The sequence below is a fragment of the Andrena cerasifolii genome, chromosome 9 (genome assembly GCF_050908995.1).
Source record: "Andrena cerasifolii isolate SP2316 chromosome 9, iyAndCera1_principal, whole genome shotgun sequence".
NCBI lineage: Eukaryota > Metazoa > Arthropoda > Insecta > Hymenoptera > Andrenidae > Andrena > Andrena cerasifolii.
This window is the reverse complement of record NC_135126.1, coordinates 8625404-8646486: the sequence shown is the minus strand read 5'-3', so window position 1 is coordinate 8646486 and position 21083 is coordinate 8625404. Positions and strand designations below refer to the sequence as shown.

The 21083-nt window shown below is 43.4% G+C and overlaps 3 protein-coding genes across 4 annotated transcripts in view; 1 reads left to right on the top strand and 2 right to left on the bottom strand.

Moving 5' to 3' along the window:
* Positions 1 to 13959, bottom strand: part of LOC143372943 (uncharacterized) — a 66106-nt gene extending 52147 nt beyond the window's left edge. Inside the window, exon 1 of the mRNA XM_076819624.1 lies at positions 13654 to 13959. The gene's annotated coding sequence lies outside the window, so the exon portion shown is untranslated. The remainder of the gene's footprint in view (positions 1 to 13653) is intronic.
* Positions 1 to 21083, top strand: part of Sytbeta (Synaptotagmin beta) — a 155361-nt gene that overhangs the window by 44284 nt on the left and 89994 nt on the right. The window lies entirely within an intron of this gene.
* On the bottom strand, positions 18252 to 20234 carry LOC143372821 (uncharacterized). 2 transcript variants are annotated; one of them, XM_076819390.1, is made up of 3 exons: positions 19970 to 20226; positions 18442 to 18889; positions 18346 to 18402 (listed from the first exon to the last, which is right to left on the bottom strand). In XM_076819390.1, exons 1-2 carry the CDS (start codon positions 20110 to 20112, stop codon positions 18475 to 18477), a joined length of 558 nt encoding a protein of 185 aa, XP_076675505.1. In that variant the 5' UTR covers positions 20113 to 20226; the 3' UTR covers positions 18346 to 18402; positions 18442 to 18474. The 2 variants fall into 2 exon arrangements, with proteins under 2 accessions (XP_076675504.1, XP_076675505.1); XM_076819389.1 differs by having other exon boundaries at positions 18252 to 18889; positions 19970 to 20234.

Genomic DNA, 21083 nt, shown 5'->3' with positions numbered 1-21083 from the left:
GATATGGCTTTTAATTTCGCCTGTCGCGCAACCGTGCTCGAATAATATAATCGAATCACTAATTGCTGTGCAAACACACCGGTGTATACTTAGATGCGTCTACGCCAACGAATGGCAAATAATGCTGTTCACCTGCTGTTTATGCGGGTAATTATGTATAACTTCTTAAGATGTCTGTACTATAAGCGAATTCACCCTTTCACGAGGGCGGTGGTTGGTGAAAAAATTCCTCCACTAGCCTGTATGTTCGCACTTGTTACTTGAATTCGATTAACATAAGAATTGTTTACCTACCTGTGAAAGGAAAAATCTTCCTTTAAATCTCACAGGTTTGTGGTGTCAAGGAACCAGAAAGAGAACGCTCGTGCACGCGAAATTTCTGAATGCACAAGCACTGATAGAGAATTCCTCAGCGAAACATAAATAGGATTATACGAACCGCATTATTAAAGGGGCTTTACGGTCATTCAAATTCCACCAAATTAAACCAGCTAGCCTTTTTTCTGCGAATACGTACCTATTTAGGCGCACTGCGCATGCACAATCATTTATTCGGTCGAAATTTATTGATTTACAAACTCGGGGGATTAATACTGCCGATTAAATACGCGTAATTCTGGGTATTACCGCGACGCGAAAAATACTCGGTTTTAAAATGTCAATGTTGGTTCGTTCCGGCGTGTTCCTAAAAAGTCCTCCACGCGGAAAGAGTATAAATATTTTAGCGCGTGCTTGGTGTTTTTTTTCCAGTATCAAGCTTAAAAATCGGAGAGCTGTGTTGGTTGTCGACGGATGTGCTAGCGAGAATTTTATGGTCGAGCCTCGATCAGTCGATTTTTTCAAAACTGAGTAGAATTTCTGTCTTATCGATTTGAAAGTTAACTTGCCAGCTAGCTTAATTAGAGAAATAATCACCTAGCATAGGAAACAATTACTGCTGACACAGAAATTCTTGTTCTGTGCCGTTGCGGATGGCGATGAAGAGCATTGTAATGGTATAGAAAAAGAACCTAACACAATGATACTTCCTGTTGCCTCCAGCACTATATATCTACACGAATGTATAGCTGTCGCGAACACTTTCGCTGATCAGTACACCGATAGCTCGTAAACTTGGTATGTAATTTCATTCTGCCTGACGTTGTCCACTTTCTATCTCACATCAACATTGACTCAAGATTGATTACCCACTTTCCCCGACGAACTAAATTCTCATCTACGCTTCACATGGCTAAAAGCTCTCAGTTCTACTTAAAACCATAAGAACTTACTCATGTTTCATAAGTACTATTGCTAGATGAGAAGAAGCGCGACTACCCACAAGCTAAAATGTCACAGGAGCAAGGGAAATCACCCGCTGCACCAATTCCTTGCAACAAAGTCCGCCGCGTAACGCAGAACGCGAACGAAAGAAATCACGACAGCCCGCGGATATGGACAGCCGCTAAGAACCGAAAAGTAGGACTTCTTGGAGGGGATAGGGTGGATTCGGTTCCCTTTGCTCCTGTGACAATTCAGCTTGTGGGTAGTCGGTCTTCTTCTCATCTCGCAATAGTACATTCGCGTTGACTCTGTGATTCCCTAACTGACCCACTTCAAGGAGCCTTACTCAGTATTCTCTCCGCAGAGTGTAACAAGCTAGTAAAACCCCGAATATCTGAATCACCACTAAACCCAGCTCGTCCACTATTTCCACGAATGAACCACTGTCCACGAGGGAAAGTGTCTCTATCCCTGGAATCGATGCTCTCAGACGTAAGCTATCTTTGCGGACGCGAGCTATCTTCGCAGACGCTTGTAAATTATTCCGTCTGAAGATGGAGCTGAAGGTTTAGTCTGGGGGCAACAGGGATGATACAGGGGCTTACGTACCCGAGGCATACGTCCGTGCACGTACCGTCCGTAAGAGGATCCAGCGATGACGTCGAGGGCACATAGGTGCAGGCGTCCTGCGAGTGTGCATACATATTCATGCGAGCGCTGACACACAGGCGCGTGGATATGTTTAGCGTACTCTAGTATCAAGCGACAGGCGAAATTGGACAACGGACGAAGGCTGGGCGGTAATCACGAGAAGCTCGATCGCGCGAAGCCCTCGCTCGTCAATCGAGATCTTTCGGAATTGCCTGTATCGCGTCACGCAAAGCTAGGCGTCGACAATGCAACCGCGATTGCGGTCCGCGCATCGAAGGAGCGAGGGGGAAGGGTTTTTGGCGAACGAAAACGAACGAGGAGGACGAGGAATGGGAGGTGAGCTGGCAGCGGGGAGATCGGTTGTGCTAAATAGATAACGTAATTACCATTGCTGTTATTAACGTAATTATTATCGTCACGCTGACCGCTACGGGAGTCTATAATATAGCGAACGGCATCGTTGCCGCTGGTGAATTAACGTTGCCTTGGTAATTAACGTTCCTTCGTAGCCTGCCGGAGTTATGCGGCGTTGCACCCCTTGCCGTCGATTGGTCAACGATAGACGTAATCGGGCTGCCCCGTGCGTGCTCTCATCGCTTCAGAATGTATTATTAAATCGTTCAGAGGCCTTAATGATAGATCGTCTGATCGTTGCGGTGAATACGCTTCGAGAGCAGGCGAGGGCTTGATCGATCGACGGTGCGGTTTAATTCGAGGTTTGTCCTCACGCCTGGCGTACCGTTAAATAGGCCGGTGTCTGAGGGGAATTCTTATGGGAAACAGTGCACTTTCCGTGCAGCGGTTCTTGTATGGAACGGGGGATATTGTCGCGTGCATTCTTGGGGTGCTTAGCTCTCGACGTGGAATGCACGAGGAAGATGTAGCCTTGCTGCTAGACAGCAAGAACCACGCGGTTTTGGTACAGATATGAAGATTCGTAGTTCAACAGAGCCCTGGGAGTATGGTACTGTGAATATGTTTAAGTAGTACACTCGGCCTCTGTTAATTATATGTTCGAGCGCCCAAGTAGTTCAACGCCGTAATATGTCAGACAGAGCGTTCGAGTAATTAAAGGTTCCCATGATGAACTAAGTCTGAAGTTAAGCAAGTTATGTTGGAGTATTCGAGTTCCACTAATTCTGAAGATCATCTCGTGTTCAGGACTGGATTCTAGATTTCCTTTGTTAGACTTTTCCCAAGGATAATCAGCGTAGAGTAGGAGCACGAGAGTACTAATTGTGGCTCTTGGGTCATGTACGTATGTAACGTGAAGGTATCATCACGATTCTAATTTGGAAATATTACTATATATTTTGCACAGTGTAGCTCTGTTAGAAATTTAATCGTTCGAGATTAAAATGACTAAAGGATTTCAAATTTTGATAGTCCGCGTTTGTGGGCGATCGAATTGAAAAATGTGTAAGTGAAAATGCCACAGAGAGTAATCGAAAAAACAGTGAAAACCCCAATCTCTGTTTTCAAGCATACCTAAAAACCAGCTAAAAGCATGAAGAAAGGATTTTAAAGTTCTACATGCCGTATAACATAGCGTTCCCACGTATATATCTTCCACGTGCGATTTAGAGGCGCGAAATAGGATAACTGTGAATGGCTTGAATACAGTCCGTTAGACAAAAGTACGTGGGAATAATGCACCTGCATCGAATACCGAAAGTACCAGGTGTCACTGCAGGGGTTTCGAGATTGGCTGCAGCGCAGAGATAACGTTATTATACTGCTCGCGGGATCACGGTCGCAATACGTTCGTATAATAATTTGCTGAGGTGGTGCATGGTTGCGCGCAACAAAATGGATCGTCGGTCGCCGTATAAAGAAATGGTGAAAAACAACTGCGGCGTGATTGACGTGATCACCGGCAAACGATAGTTGGTTCGATTGGCCGGTACTTGTACGGCTGGGGAACAAAGAAGAATAGACAGTGCACCCGGTGCGAGGCTATAGTCCCGAGCATTTCTCAACTACATGAAATCAAACAGTTATGCTCATAACGAGCAATAGATAAGTTCTAACAGAGCTAATAAGAGCTACTTCCTGATTAAATTCAGTCTTGTTAGAATTATAATTAAACTTCGGATAGGAGACTATGGCTGTCAAGATTGAATCTTTAACGTAGAATTGAGCACTTGGTGGGGAATTTATTAAAAATAACAAATTAAATATTAAAGTGTCTGTGGCTTTATTTTTCCAGCTATGTTGGGTCAAAGAAATACTTATACTCTCTTCTCTATCACCCTTATATTACGTTATAGCGATAGCACTTACTATACAACCCATCGTAACTAGAAAATTAAAATCCACACCTTGCAAATCCAAATTACTTTTTTCATCTAAATTTCTCCTCCAAGACAATCGAGATGCAATTAAGCACCACCTACGTGAGCTTTCCATCTCCCGCAATCCTGACCACAACTAAGAAGAACATCATACCACTCTGCATACCAATAAAAAGCTGGAATAAAAATGAGAAATCCTTCTGTCCCTTAAAGTGCGCATTTTCCATGCCATACTGTGCATTGTTCGTCGTTTTGCAAGCTTTCTAGCGCAAGCTCGAGCCGCATAAAGCGATGCACAGGGGAGAGCGGGCCCATGACGTACGTCGGCTGTACGATATATCAATACCGACATCAAACGCGATTTGTTGTGCCTCGCATCGCATGCAAAACTACGCTCGTCGATAGAATTCCGCGCAAAGGCATGCAGCCACCTCGTGGAGGAACTTTAGGATCGACTGCAGCTCGACGATAACGTCATTACGTTTCACCCGCGGTCGGCGATACTCGTCACAGCGGTATCATCGTGAAACGTGACGACAGGGGGGCCAAAACTATGCAGGGAATCCTGAAACTTTCCGCGCGTAAAAGTGGCGCTGGGTCGCGTGTTTCATTTCACGTTTGACATTTCAACACCGAGCCTTACCTACAAGATTAATTTCACGGCCGAGGAGACTTGTTCCCTAGAGCCGGCTAGTTCGATTTACAGTAGGAAATCACAGTATCAAATAAATCAGGTCAATTGTACGAGGTGTAGACAAAACACGCAACTTTGCTCCACTGACTGTTTCGTGGGGAATAATTATTGTCGCGAGCGCAGAATATCCATTGAGAAGAAAGTCGTGTCTAAGAATTTCTAATATTTAATATGAGGCATTGAGAACAAAAAAAAAACGGGACACCCACATTTTTGCGAAATTGAGTTAGTAGTAATAATGTATTCAAATAGGCTCTATTAATCATGTAAAATAGGACAAATTAATTTTTTTTTCAACGTGGGTTAGTCAGTTCTTGCTCTCAATGCCTCGTACGTAAAACGACAACACACCTGGGTGTGACAATACTTATATTAAACTTCCTCCTGTTTCGCGAAACCACGTAGAACCGTACGCACGTACACGAGGATGCACCTTCGTGGGTGCCTTTACGTCCATGATACGATCCGAATTGGTGGAATCGAGTTCGAGGTATTCCCCAGGTGGTTCTGATTTGAATGTAAGATCAGTTCCGCTGGAGGGAATGTTGATTTGCAGGGGGGAAAAAATTTGAATTCAATTTGCCGATACCGGGGACCCCGAGTTGCGCGTTTAAATGAAGATTAGCTTGCTTTTTCGTTTCCATCTTCCCCATCTGCCTTGAAAATATGCTTTTAAAATTTTAATATGTAAGAAGGTATGCATGGCGTTATGAATAATGCAGGAAGTAGACTTTTAAATAGCTTTTCCATCGTTTCGCTGTTTAAACTTATTTGTAACTTCCGCCTGAAGAGCTCCGTTACGTGTGCTTGTGAGGCGAAGCTCCGTTTCGACAGGAATGTAAGATTATCTGGGTGGTAATTGGTCGTTAATCGGCGCACTAAATTCCTGCTTGCCCAATGCAGCGACCGGATGAAACAGACTGGGATATATAATGCCAATTATAGTTGGCAACCGAAGTTAATGTAGGCCGGGGGGATGTTAATGGGTTAATACCCGGTGGGGGCTATCAGGCAGGGTGAACAATGCTCGCATACCGTTAAGTTCATGAAAGTTCACGAAAGCGTTGCCCCAGGCAGTTTCGTGCTAGCTGGTTATTCACGGTTCTTCCCTTATGACACCAACGGGGTGGCGTGGGCTGGGGGGAGCGGAGGGTGGGCGGGGGAGAAACAAAGTGGAGCGCAATAAAAGTTACCCGAATCTTCATCGATTTTCCCGCTCGCCAGGATGCACTCTTTCCACGCGGCACACAGGCACGCGGAACGGCCGAGTTGCTTCGACATTGATGGATTCGGTCAGTCAACAATGTTATTCATTTTCGCGATAGTAACGAACGCTCCAGATTAATTCGAAGCGATTAAATGTGATGGAGTACCATTCGGATGTCACGCGTACAGTGTCACTGGGAGGTTAGTGCTAGATCTCCGGTACAGTTATTCGTAGAATAAAATTAATGTAATGGCTCCAAGTAGGTAATAGCTTCAAAGGAGAATAAAATTAATGTCACGGGGTCCAAGTAGGTACCTAATATTTTCAAAGCACACTGCCTAAGAGATTTTGATGATTCTTCGAGTGCCTTAGGTAATAGATGACAGAGATAGTCTGGATTTCTTCCAGCTCGATGATAAATCTACACCTCTGTTAACTACGTCACGTTAAAATCGCCATACTCGAATAAATCTCGTAACGAGAAGGGTGTGTTCAAATAGTCCGATTTTCCACTCTCCAGCGTTGAACACTACTGTGTAAAGATGGAAACGCATGCACACTAGTCAGTGTACCACTGGGCCAAGTTTATAGAGTAATGCTAGCTCGATATCGCTTATAGACTGGAGCACGTGGATTTACGCGGACAGCAGACGTTCCTGGACTGGCGCTGATTGAGGCCACGTATCTGGCATTAGAGAACACACTCGATCTCCTGGCCGGGCTACGATATCGGACGTTTCCTGATTCTACTTTCGCAAACGAACGGAATCGACGGCCATTAACGCGGCCTATATGCGTCACGCATGCACTCTGTGACTCTGAGTGCATAGGGGATGCATGCACGGCTATGATGCATGCACTACACCACACCAGACCTACGCGAGCGATGCGTGCGTTTCCCTCGAATCAATTAAAAATATCTGCTGCGACATCCTCCATACAGCACGCTGCAATATTTTTTTTTTCATTTTCAGTTAACCCTTTACCGCCCAGACCCTCCAATCGTTATTTCAAAACTATGAGACTGATATATAGGTATGTTGTACCTTGTTAGTTTCAAATGGAAAATATCGTTGTTGTTAGATTTTTTTAAATGAAAAACGAAGCACTTACCTCTATTTTCTATCACTGATTCCTTTGACAAGTATAAGGAAACACAAGATGTCAGCCTGAAGTAATAATCCAGAATACATTTTTGAACAGAATGCTTGATTTTCTCGACCGAAAACATTGAAAAGTAGTTTACCACCAGGAAAACTACGGATGGTTGCTAACAAAGGTTAAATATAAACAGGCGATAGAATTTTACGCACCTTTAAAATGAGTGTTGCGCCGGTGCAACACTGGGAGTTGAAGGGTCAATAAACTCTGACCCCAACGATGCATAACATTTTTTCGTTCGATTAAATTTGCTTAAATTCGGAAATAGCGTGTCCCATTTCACATCGCGAATGCATAAGTTTCTAAAGCCGTTCGGTATTAGCGGCGCATTTCTTAAATCTGCCACGAATGTCTACTTCGATAATTATTGATTTGTACGTTTCGGTGAAAGGGTCAAGGTTTCGAGGCCTCGTAGCTTCAACGGATAAAAGACCCGCGTAGACAATGAATTTTAATTATTGAACGTGGTGGTCGGATCTTTCTTCATCCAAAATGAAGCAGCACGGTACACGCTCCCCTTTTTTTTTTGTTAATCGATAACAGGGACGGACTGTATAACATGTGTATGTTACGTGCATGCAGTAACAGTGGGGCACGTGCGTCCACTACATCGCGGTTCGAAACTCAAAAAAAAAAAAAACAATTTTGGTTCACAGCGGTCGAGCGAACGCGGCTGCGTTTAACCAGCTCCGCTCGTGACCGTAGATACAAAATGTTCAACCGTGACCCTTCCTATTTGCAGCTTCCGTTTCCACGATAGATGATCATACGCCATGCCCAAAGTTCTCGCGCATTGCGCTTCGTTATTGTTTACAGTTTTCTGTACAGAGCGTCGGAGAAAAATTGAAACAAAACGTGGGCAGGCTAAAACCTGGCCGATTATCTTTGATTTCCACGCGGGAAAATAGCCGGTGTGCAAATAACAGGTTTGTAAATAGTGGAGCGCGGATCTGCACAAATTTTTCTGCACGCGCGACCTTGGGCGTGGGGCTATATCGATTGATAGTTGTGATATAGAGAAGGGAGAAAGAAAAATGGAACGGAAGAAAGGCGAAACGTATACGCAGATCGCTGCGGCTAACTTTATTTTCCAGGAATTAAATTCCTCGTATAGCCTGGAAAATATCGCCGGCTTTATTTACCTGCTCGTCTATAACGGAGCCCCGGTATTACTGCGAATTTGCGCCAGCGTTATTGGAATTTTTTCGTAGCTCCATGAAAATATCGACGCCCGACATTCTTCGATGTTTATTTAAAAACCTTGGTCGCGTCGCGCGTCTGGAAAATGTTTCCGGCGGTGTGCCCGACGGGTGGATACATGCGAATGGATGAGAAACGTTGATTCGATAATTAGCTTCTTCGAAAGGGAAAAATTGGCGACGGAACCGGAGCTGGTATCGTGGCGCATAATGGGGGGTCGGTTTTAAATAGGGAAGTCTAATTCAGCGGCCTCCATTTTCTTGGCTTCCACGTTCCCAATTAATTGCGAATCTTTTAAGGCTTGAGCGACATTGAATTCGATAAACCAAATAGATTTCACGTCCGCTTTTAATTGGCCAGATGAAATTTGAATTTCATGCGCCGACGTATTATACCCTCTGTTAATTTATCGCGAAACCAGTCTCGCGTTACCGAATTCGTAAAAGTGAGCCTCTGATGGTCGCTCTTTGAAACAGAGATGAATAAAATATTAGTCTAAACTCTGTCGTTACGTTTGAACGAGAAATCGATTGATCGGCGAAGCATGTCCTAATTTTTTATTCATAACTTTGCATACCCTTGTACTGGCAACGATGCACGTAGACCTTGGTATTGCGGAAAAGTAGCCGAGTAAGTTCATTTAACAGAATTCAATGAAGACATTGTACTCGGTATAACTGGGCAACAGCTCTGAACAAGTGTCCTAAAACTGAAGGAAAATACAGAAAGGAATACAAAAAAATAATAAGACCATCTTATCTGCAATAGAGCGAGCAACAAATAAAGGGTAGCAAATAATTTGCGTCACTAGAACAGAAAGTCACCAGTCGCTCAAGCAGGGGTGATTCGCAGATCTTTTTCTTCGAAGTGTCTCGTGTACATTCACACATTAATTCATACGATACTAAGGGTAGTTTCTGTTTCATCGATCCGGTGCATGACTACGAATGGATCTAGGCTCCTAAACAGCAAGGAAATTTGGTATGAAAAATTCTTCTGCCATGCTACTTAACCCCAATGTCCACGTATACCCCGCTGCAGAGGGTGTGTTGGCCCGTGTGTGCAGTTAAAACAGGGTGCAGTAGACCGGCAGCTTATGACGCGCGGCACGTTTTAGGTGTGCAACCTTGTACCAGCTGTACACTCATATATACAAAGCTGTGTGTGCATATACATACAAAATGGGCGCAGCTGGCTTAACAAAGGGTGTACGAGTAATATCGTTTGCGCTGCTTCGCTCAGGAGCTCCGCGTTCGTCAACCAGGCACACACGTTTTCGTGGGAATCGCAACTTTCGCGTTTTCCCCACCCCCTTTGCTCTCTTCGTCACCGATATTTCTACCGATATTTCCATCGCGTCTTTTTTTCTGCCACGTCATCGATCTTCCCCCGATTTTTCCTCAGAGAAAAAGGCTTCGATCCTACCTCGCAGCGAAGTATCCATTTGCTTCCTTTAATTGACGGTGGATATTTTTGTAATGGTGAATCTTATAAAGCAATTAATGCCTCGTGTTTCACCTACGCGACACGTTTCGATCGTGACTCGTTTCAACTCGCGCCAACCCGTTATGGGAACGATGAATATTTTCGTCCCAATTCCGTTACCCCTCGTTAAGTTTAATTCGCGACTGTGTTTAACCTGCTGCCTCGGTAACAGTTCAGTTGCGTTACAATGAAAATTCGAACGTTGCCTGGCGTTTCTGCGCGCAAAGGGCAGGGGGTTGCTCGAGTGCAGGCCTTACGTAAGAAATGTTAAACTCCGATGAACCGTGTGTGCGGATCACTGCCCTCCCCCGAAAGGTTTATAAATGAAGGGTTTCTTTTAAGCATTTTCCCTGACCGGAGGAGATAAATATCGCGTTCTGTTCATAAATGTTCACTGCGCGCCGTTCCACGGCCCGAGATTCATGCGAGACAAATTTTCATTACGTGCCACCGGTCCGCGCAATAGCCGGAACAAAGGCGCGTGTACGTGGGCGAATTTCGAGAAACGACCGAGGGAAAATTTCACCCTGTTACGAATACGTTATACTCGAATAAATTCTATTGTTGATTCTTCTGATAAATGACAGGCGTTCCTCGAAGTACGTAATTTAGTAGGTTGGATTTCCAAGGAATTCTGCAGAAATTGGACAAATATGAGGGGCAAAGGAAATACCGAATGCTTGATGCAGCAATATTTTCGTTTTACTTATTATTAATCGACACGAAATCGATTCTCAAATATCGCGTGCTGCGATGGTAAATAGAGCTAATGGATTGGGTGGTTCTCTAATTATTTTCAGCAGTGTAGTATTTTATAAAGAGTGCCCAATTTTAATCGAATCACTCGAATATCGGCAGAATTGTTAGTGAGTTCGAAAAATGTTTCAGGTAAAACTTCGAACGCCTGGATGTTCCATCATACCTACTAAAAGCTCGAAGCACCTTCAATTTTCTTCATTAAACGCATTATCAACCTCCTTTACAAAAAATTGTAGCTTCAATTTTATTACCACTTATTTACCATTATCGTCGAAATTACGATTTTACATAAAAATCGTCTACCATCCCTTTTAAAGAAGACATTTTAATAACGATCTGCGAAGGCCTTGAACTTTGCAATGAAACATTTTTCAGCACCCCAGACAATTCCATCGATACACGTGCAAATGAATTAAAATTGTGATATTCGATACGCAGAGGTCCTCGGCTGCTGCATTAACGAAACAACGAGAGAAGTTGGAGGCGAAGGGAATTGTAATTTGCAATTATCCCGTGGAAGCGTGCCGGTTCTCGCGTCGACCGACAGGAGCGCAGAATTTTTCGTAAATATCTCGCGATTTTCCGCGATACGATGTACGGCCTTGCATTTCTCCTCTTTTGTGAATCGCAGTTGCACAAATGCGAACGAGCTGCCCGAGAGACGTCATGCGACCGTTTGCTCCCTCTCCTCTCTCTCTCTCTCTCTCTCTCCCTCTTCCATCTTTCTCTCCCGGGATGAGACTGGGATTTTCTTCTTTTTAAAATCATTTAGGTCGCGGCTCGACAGCGATGTACTCATGCTGACGAGATATCGAGTTCAAACGACCCTTGAGCTCAAACGTTCGTCGATCCACCCGTGACGAGTGTACACGGGGCAGACAGGCGAAACAGAAAGTGGTTTTCAAATCACGAATCGGCTTTATGCCACACCCGATCGAGTTTGAAATTTAATCAGCGCCAGCCAGAAATACAACCGTCGCACACGCCCGTTGTTGTTTCGCATTTAAATCGAGCCTTAATTCAAGGAACGTTATTGCGGCCCGTGTAACCAGTAATGCACAACGGTCGGCCACTGATACACACCATTTTTCCGCGAGAAATTGAAAATCGGCTGTGTCGAATCGGATACCGCTCGCCACGATACATGAAACGAATCAAACTTTTCGGTGCTATATTAATAATATGTGCGCAGCCAGTTTCTGGCATGACCGGCCAAACTTTGCGAACTTAGGTTCTTAATTATGAGAAGGAAAGTATTGTACGTCATGCAAGTGGGAATTGGGTCAATGCTTTCTATATACTTTCGAAAAGAGACATGTAAAATTTCAATATTAATTATTAAAAGTAAAATACATTCCGAGTTTCAATTGTCTGCTCTTAAGGATTGTTTACTCCGAGCAGTGGACAAGGAAAAGTTAAACAGCAGCTCAGTCGTTGCGACGTAAGAAGCGCGGGAGAGTAATTAATTAGAAGAAAAAATATAATCACCGTTGTATCTCGCGTTGCATCGCAATTAAGGCTGCGACTGCAGGGTCGTGCAGCGATGCAGGCTCGCTTTAAGGTCGAGAAATTTTCGTGCACGAATTCCTTTTTTTTTTCTCCCCTTAAATATCGATCCTATCCGCTCTCACTAGGCCGTAAACTCCGCTATTCCGCAAGACGTGTGGTTACTTTTCGGCTCTCGGCTCCCAAGTTCATTGATCGAGATAGAGGAGATTTTCGAACGTTGCCAAGATGGAAATGAAACTACGGGGCGGAAGAAATCTGGAATAGGGTTGATTGAGGACGCGACGCGGCGTGAAAGAAAAAGATCAGGTCGACGAAGCCGTCCGTCGCGGCTAATTGCGCTTGATTGTTTCGCACGCAATAGTGACGAGGTGTATTTTCAAAAATTCATTGCAGGTATCGTTGCTGCGCGGTTACTTTGATAGATAGAAACGGTGTATTATGAATTTAATGCGATTACTAATGTTGCAAGTAATATACTAGAAATACAGAGGGATTAAGAGAGGAGAAAGTTCTCCGCTCCGAGGGATTGTGTAGTGGCTGGTTTCATCTTGAAACAGTGAATCTATGTATACAGTAGCCTTATTAACGTTCGCCTTGAACGTCGCTCTTAGGCACTCTTACCTCCATAATGATAATTATGCTTCTGGGAAGTATCGATTATAACAATACTGTACCCTTTAAAACACTTAAATTTCCACGCATGTAATTCCTCTATTTTTTATCAACATTTACCTTAATATTCCCCCAGAAAATACATAAAAGAATGCTTGTCTCATCCTCTAAATTATTCAGCCAAAAATCCGCGGCTCCCGCAAAAGCACTTATCCGGCCCCCGAAGTGAACGTTAAGCATTTCATAAAAATTTCACGAGCCAGCACTCAAAAGTGTACAATATACAAAACACGTTCGCGTCTATGTGACCGTGAACCTTCCCCTAGGCCACGTCGAAGAGCAGGAAAATCTCGTCCCGGGGGCCAGAACCTGCCGCGGTGTCCACGAAAAGAAACGCCAGCCCCTGGCAACCCCCGATCGGGCGCTCTTACCGACCGACTACGCGGACGAAAAGAAGACTATCCGCCACGAGGTCACGTTGCACTCCCTGTTCCCATCCGCCGTCGTCACAATGCACGCGCATTTACGTAGGTGCGCGTGTCGCGTCCCGTAATCACCCCATTTCACGGTTAATCAGCCGAGAGGCCGGAAAACAGCGAGGGCCGGGAGAGCAGGAGGGCAGAGAATGACATAGAAACACCACGGAAAGAGGCCATCGATGCAAAACGAAGAAGAAGAAGAAGAAGAAAAAGAGGAAAGCAAGAGCTGGGTGAACTCGCGAATAGAAAGAGACTGGAAAAGGGGCTCGCTGCGGTTGCAACCCCTCGTTTCGAGTATGCGTATCGCGGTTAACAGCTGCTTGATACGCGATATCGTACCTGATCAATTAAGCTGCTAATCGCGCCGAGATCACTGGGCCAGGGTGCCGGCACGCGTCCAACCCCTTTCCTCACGATGATTATCTCGTGTACAGGTCGATGGGCCCTGAATTCTTCTCCGTCCGGAGCGTCCACAACGGTGCTGGTAACATTTTCTTCCTCTGCCTTCGCAGCACGTTGCGTATGACCGGTGGGGTTCACCGCGACGGGATGATAAACAGGTGGAGCCTGTACCGAGGGTACGGTGTTGCCGAGAGGGGTGAGTAGCGCGTTCACGACGAGCCTTTCAACCGTCGCGAGTCTCGCTCCTCGCACGACTGACTGAACCCTAGGATCGAGCCTCGCTCGCTTGCTCGTGCTTCCCACACCCTCCTCCTGGCGGGCTGAGCTTCACCCCTAAGTGGCGCCACGAGCTTGCAAAAGCTCGCCCCCACCGGCCGTCCTCGCACCCCCCCCCCCACTACTGGCCGGAGCTGCTCTCTTACGTAGGGGATGGCGCGCGCGGTTAAGCTCTGGCATTTCGGCTTCCTGTCAAGCTCTCGGATCTGTTGTCGGTCCAGCCAGCGATTTTCATTTTTCTCCATCTCCTTCTGGGTTACGGTATGCCTGGAATCTCCGTTTCGACGGAGAAAACTCGTTCCTGTAAGTTCCTCTCAGGCATTGGGTGATAAATTAGCAGGGCTCAGATAGGGGTGGTTCTAGGGTAGGTTACTCTGACAGCCTCGACGATTGTTTAATCCTCTTGCCTTTGGAAGGGTAGTATTGCGGGCGGGAGGAATTTAGAGAAGTTGTAAAAGCAGTAGGGGCTGAAGGGTGGAAGTCTAGAGTGGCGAGTGTCAGAACCACGGGGAGGTAATCAGTCGTTTTCGGACACTAGAGTAGTAGGGGTCTTTTCGGGCGAGACGCACTTTTGTGGCTTCTGGTATGTACCTGTGTACTTTGATCAATTCGCTCGATGGATGCAGGGGTGGTTTAAGGCAAGTAGAAACAGTCGCCTGACCTCGTGTTGGCTGGCTTTGAATTTAAGGGTGTCACTTTATACAGTATTTAAATGTGCCTCAATTTTAAAAAAAAGGGTTACATACGTTTATCCCCGGCGAAAATGAATGATTTTAGGATTGTTTGGGGGACGATGTTATTAAAAAAAATTAAAAGAAAATACTTATTACGCGACAAAATTTATTTATAATAAGTTTTGTATTAAATTATTTATGATTTTTTAGATTCATTACATCATTGCAGACAAAATGGCCCACTTGATGTCTCCTTTAGACATCGATGGATCTGAAAAATAAAATGATTTTCTTGTAAAGTTTTCACAAAGCTTTCTATGTTTAGCCTTCCATTTCCATACGCGCAAATCCAACTATAAAACGGTATCGTTGATAATACGCTGTTCTTAATATTCACAATTGTATACGGCAGAAGGAAGATTTCCCGGCGTTCTCAGACGTTTATTCTGCACTTTATCATTCAACTTACGTGGAGCAGGGCTCTGAGGCTTGGTAATCAAATTGCGCGTGTCTCGAGTGCGGCTCCCTCCTTCTTTTTCATCCCTATGTTTCATTCAGCCTCCTCCTTCGACGTGTTCCTTTCTCTCGGCTCTTTCTTCCAGGAGCAACCACCTGTAACCCCCTCGGAGACAGACGTTCGTTTCAAACTGCACGCCCTACCCCTCCTATCTTTCCTCAGCCACCCCCTTTTAGACACAGCCTTCGCGGCCTTTTTCGCTCTTCGCCCGATCGACTCGATCGCCAATCGCGCCGGACGATCCGTCAAAGGGTGACACAATGAACGGTCGCATTTTATTGCTTCGTTTGTCAAAAGCAGTTAGCGTTGCGTTGCAAGGAAACTCCTTCGTTTTGGTAGGATTTCGATCACACTTTTAGGGACTCTTAGGATTGCGCGTGACTTTGGTTCAGGTCGGACGAGGGATAACAAGATACAGGGGTAATAATAATCTGGGGAAAGAGAATTTGCTACACGATGCAATCGATACCTTTCACCCTCCGAAACTTTTTATTTAACGCTCGCAAGTTACTTTCCATTTATTTTGCTGGAGCTTTCGTAGATAGAATAGATCAATCTCGCGCGACGATCCATCAAAAGAGCACGTGATGGATTTTGGCGTGTTTTTAGCACGTTCATTTGTTACTACGTATCTCGTTCCTTTGTCGATCGTATCCCCTGAATAAAACAACAGGCGCGTGTGTATCTGTTTTGTTCCTTTTTAGTGTTTACGTTTAATGGAATTTGTACGATGCATTCTATTCCCACTTTTTTTTCTCACTTTCGTATGGATGATGGGTGAAAATTGAAAACGGGAGTTAAATGATCTCCAAATTAATACTTTCAATTTGCAAGGCTAATGCAAAATTATATTTCCCTATTTTGAATAACATTTAATCGTTAAATTTTCTGCAATGGAACACTGTCTAAGTGATCGTAGAATCGTTATGAAGGTGTTCAAGTGTCACAGTTAAAAGGTCGAATTTAGAATCGGCAGTGGATGTTTTCTTGTTTGAAAATTTCTCCGGTTACACGCAGCATTGTATTTCTTCGTGTTGGATCGTATTTCTCTTTGAATGCTGTTCCACTCTAATAGTTTAGAGCCCCAGTTTCATTTTCCCTCGTATTTGCCGAGACTCTGCAGCCAGTGATTACTAAATTTAAAGAATTAGTAATTCAAGAAATCGTTATAAATTTGCACACGACTGAGGTTCAAGGGTGACGACGAAGATGAATTAATGATGCTTGAAGCAGTATCTTCCCAGGGAATATTTTCTTTTAATTTCAGGTGAGATGAGGGTGCACGTGTTTTGTTCGCATCATTTGTAAACACCGACCCATCCCATTCACCTTCCTTGATTGATATTTCCATTATTTGTTCGAAAGCTCAAAAAAGAGTACGCACCTACACCGAAACTGCTCCCCAAGCAAAGACCAGGATATTTCCTGCATCCCCATGGTCCCTGATCCTCGGGCGCAACGGTGCCCGTTAAATCGAGAGAAAAATCCGATAAAAGTCGCAATAAAAAGTGCTTCATTCAGCACGCATATCGAAATTGAAAAACTCTGACGTTCTGTGTCGTCGTTTTAGCTACGAGATTCTGGAGGTCTAGCTCGAAGCACGCGACGTTTTAGCCAGTAATAAAATCGCGAGGTGGAAATATGCATTCCTTGATATAAAACATCCATCAGCAGGGGATCTGTTGAGTAATTAGCTTTTAATTGAGATCGAGTCATCAACGGTATCGGGTTGGGTCAGAAATACATTTGTAAATTATTTTTGCCATAATTTCCCTGTTTAATCATGTTTTCTGTGACGAAGTATAAGGAATATGGCTGGAAGAATATTTTATTGTTCCTGAAACAGTCATTGATGGTGTAGAATAGGGAATAATACATGTTACGTTGATTTAATGTTATAGAATGTATTCTAGGCAGCTGTGCATCCATCAATGGAACGATACGGAAAAATAAATAATAATAAAATAATAATAATTTCATTCGAATAAGTATATTTGGAAGAAATTCTTTTAGGATGATTGTCCGCTTTTATTTCCTTTTAACTCCTTCGGCAGATTGCAACGAATTTTGCGTTGTGTGTCAGAGTGAAATTAAAATACAGGGGTAGTGCAGACGATGATTAGAATAATTTACATCTTCTTCTTTCATAAGTGCAAGGGAATTGTTATATACATGTAAATTAAGTATATAAATTAAGGGCATATAAGATATGGTACGAGTGTTTTTCGATGTCTACAAGGTGTACATATTGTAAATTAGGTTTTTAATACACAAAATGAGTTTATAATCATTTTAAAACCGTTACCCATGCATGGAATGATAGAAAATTTCCATATTTTTAGCTGTTTATAAAGCAGATTTCTTTATTACATCAACGTTATCGACGAGCAATGAAAGAGGAAACTACCCTTATTCCATAAGGTATCCATACATGGTATTTTATCACTAATATTAGACGAGGATAAAGTTTATCATCTTGTGATGTTTAGTGGCATCACAAACGACACATAGAATATACAACAGATCGAATGTCCAATGCATTTATCTGTCCTGGGTTTGAGGTGTCCGAACAGGATTAAAAAAACAATAGAGTAATTAATATTACTTCACTAAAACGTTTAAGCACTGCCATAGAAACTCTGCGTAATATTCCTGGTACTAACTTCCAGTTACATTTGAGTCAGACAGTGTGCCTGACTTGCCTCGAGAATTCACTTACCGCCAACAGAGAAGTTTACAGTACAGTCTAGTTCTTCTTAAATCCTACCACGCGTAGCATTGTAATCGTGTTTTAGACTGAATCGATAACGTTGGGTGTGACACGCATATGGTAACGGCGCTCATGAGCCCCAAAACTGTGGGACAGAAAATACCCACGGGTAAAAGGTCCATTTTACACTCCGTCTGAGGTGGTATAAAATCTGAATTGTCGGGATATAAATGAAAGAAGAGTACTTAAAAAGGAAAGTAACAAATTTATTAGGAATTCTTTTGAATCTTCATACAACTTAAACATAGCTGCTTTCTATACCGACGGTGTTGATTCGTTTAATCAATAAGATAATTAATAATTAATTTTCTAACCATTTCAATCGTCAGAGATCGTCGAAATTTACTAAACACAAAATTCAACTCATGCTTCTAGCCTTATATTGATTTACCGCTAAATCACAGAACGCTCAACTCTTATTCCTGCAATCATATTTTCATAAACCTGAACTAAATGATTCGTGATATCGTTTGGAAAATTAAAGGAACGCGATGTCGCCTTCCTAATCGGACAGCAAAATCTTATTCTAGGTTCAAATCGGCAATAAAAGACTGTAAATGGTACAGCAACAACCTGCTGCAGGCCATTTTTTCTAACACGTCTCTAGTGACGTTTTCGTTTCGATCAACTTGGACGTCGTCAGTTTGCGTTGTCGTGGATGTTTGCGAGCAAGTAATTGCTTCCGTTTGTGTGCTGGCACATCTCGTATTGGAGGCTTCCGGTTTAGAAGATACCAACGAATCGAGCTTTATTTTCTGAGATCGACTGGTATTGTTCCGGGGTTGATGAGGCTTCGCATTTCGATTTCTTCCCTTCCATTTCCAGCAATTGTGATTCTCCGTTAATATCACGCCACATTTAGGGCAACGTTTGGTATCGTCGAAGGTTGGGATCCATGACGGTAGAGTATCGTTTACAGGATATGACATTTTTGTACTATAATAAATAGAAGAGACGCCCAAGATTACACGAAGAAAGCACGTTATGCATTGGAAGAATTGAAATCTACGTATTTTAATGCGTAAGGAGAAAACAATTCACTGATCAGGGGTTTGTGGGCCAATATTCGAACTTGAATTCGGTGTTCGAAATAACAAACAATAATACGTCGGTCAAAATAACGGACACCACTTTTTCAAAGTGCTGCAGCAAGGCGATTATTTACTTTAGGGATTCCTCACCGATTTTGATGACCTTGAAATATGTTGTCAAGTGGAATGTTTGGGGGAGAGAGGCGAGATAGTCCGAATCAACAACGGTTATAGGTTTAGAATATTTAATAACTACGTGTTCTCTCCTCGAGCCCGGCTCGACGACTCCTTTTTGTAACACGATCGCCAATGGCTCGTCGCACCGGCGATGTTGCCGGATTCTACGGCGCTCAAGCGAGCGTCGAGAGTGACAAAGGCTCGCATGGCCCGCTCTTCGCAGTAATCGTGCCTCGCGTATCGTTTCGCGGAATGTAAATACCGCATCGCTTACAAACGCGTTGTGTCGGAATAAGTCAACAAGTTTTTCGCAAATATCTCAGAAACAAAGGTCGAACGGCGGCAACATGTATAGGGAAAAGTTGTTCAGAATGATGACCTTGAGAACATATTTCAAGGTCATCGAAATCGGTTGGGAGGAGCAATTTCTAAACAATTACCAAAGTTTTTTGCGAATATTTCGAAAACTAAAGCCGAGCGGCGGTAACATGTATAGGGAAAAATTGTTCAAAATGTGAAGTTTTACAACATATCTAAATTTCATCAAAATCGGTGAGTAATCCCCAAAGTAAATAATTACCGTAGCAAGTTAGCTAGCCTAGAATTTCGTAACATGTTAATCAGCCTTCACAATCAGGTGTATCTTTCTGATCAGGGATCAAGGTCGAATTAACCCGACGCTACCGGTTACGTAACAGGAATTTACATCGTGTAAACCCAAATTTAAAACCGCAATCTGAACTCATAACGAAAATGTTATGAATATAAACGACATTCGATAAAACGTGAAAATTATATTCAGACTTACTTTGCCTTTGGCTGCTCGGCGAACTGAACTCTATCAGGAAGTAACACCATCAGAATGCACTGAAATACAGGATGCACGTGTTGCTTATTAAAACGGTCACGATGTACGAGATCTGCTATCCCACTCGGCGCATCGTACACCATCTATGATGCACGCGGGGTACGATGATACCCTCTTGATTCTCGATGGATAAAATCGGGATAATTACGACGTCAGGTCGTTTGTCCGTCTTGGAACTCAATTCTCGTTGCCATTCGCTGACACGTTACATACACGCGTTGAAAATATTAATTGCGTCAAGTTCGTATCCATTTAGACACGAGACTCAAAGATTCAGCTAAATACTGGTACCAATATTAAATATATATATTATTCTGCTTGAAGATATACAGTTATTTGTCAGATTCATAGGCATACAAGTGATATTATAAGTTGTTACTTTGACTAACCGTGTGATACTTATCTAGTTTACCTACTTCCAAGGTTTTACTGGTGGTATTTATTAGGTGATTCCAGAAGATTGTGTCGCGGTGAGTTTGTATACTTTACGATACTGATTTTCCAAACAGAGGGCGATGGGTGGTCCACGCGTCTGTCGGTAGAAAATTCGACACGACACTACCGGGTAACCTAATAATATTAACTTTTTCATCATGATCCCACGGTAATTATTTCTCACAGATTTCGATGAGGATGATCGCCATGCGGATTGATCAATAAATTACGCCTCTTATTAAGAAGTGACGCGTAATATCATGCATATATTTATGTCACGACACGTGGCGTGGATGTAAACTAATTGGGAGACGAGAGTGACATTATGTAACATCATTACTGTACCTCGAAATATAGTTTTGTTTTCCGGCATAACCATCGTGGGGTTTAATGTTGATGAAGGTTTTTGAGTTCTGGAAATATTGAGACACTAGTCCTTCGGTGTGATCAATGTGAATTCATGTAGCTTTGTGTCTTAACAACATTCGTCTCGAAATCTAGCATTCAAAGGGGATACGGGAACCGTATTAATCCGAAAATGCCTATTATTATATTTCCTTTCGTCCGAGGTTATTCGCAACGAGTAAAGTATCAATCACATAAAATGCAGAAAACTTCC

Bases quoted from the DNA above. Each gene is read 5' to 3' on its own strand.
- LOC143372821 (XM_076819389.1), bottom strand. From the start codon at position 20,112: ATGGTGTACGATGCGCCGAGTGGGATAGCAGATCTCGTACATCGTGAC. The intron at 18,890-19,969 runs GTAAGTCTGAAT...TATTTATTATAG, and splicing joins GCCGAGCAGCCAAAGGCAAA to TACAAAAATGTCATATCCTG.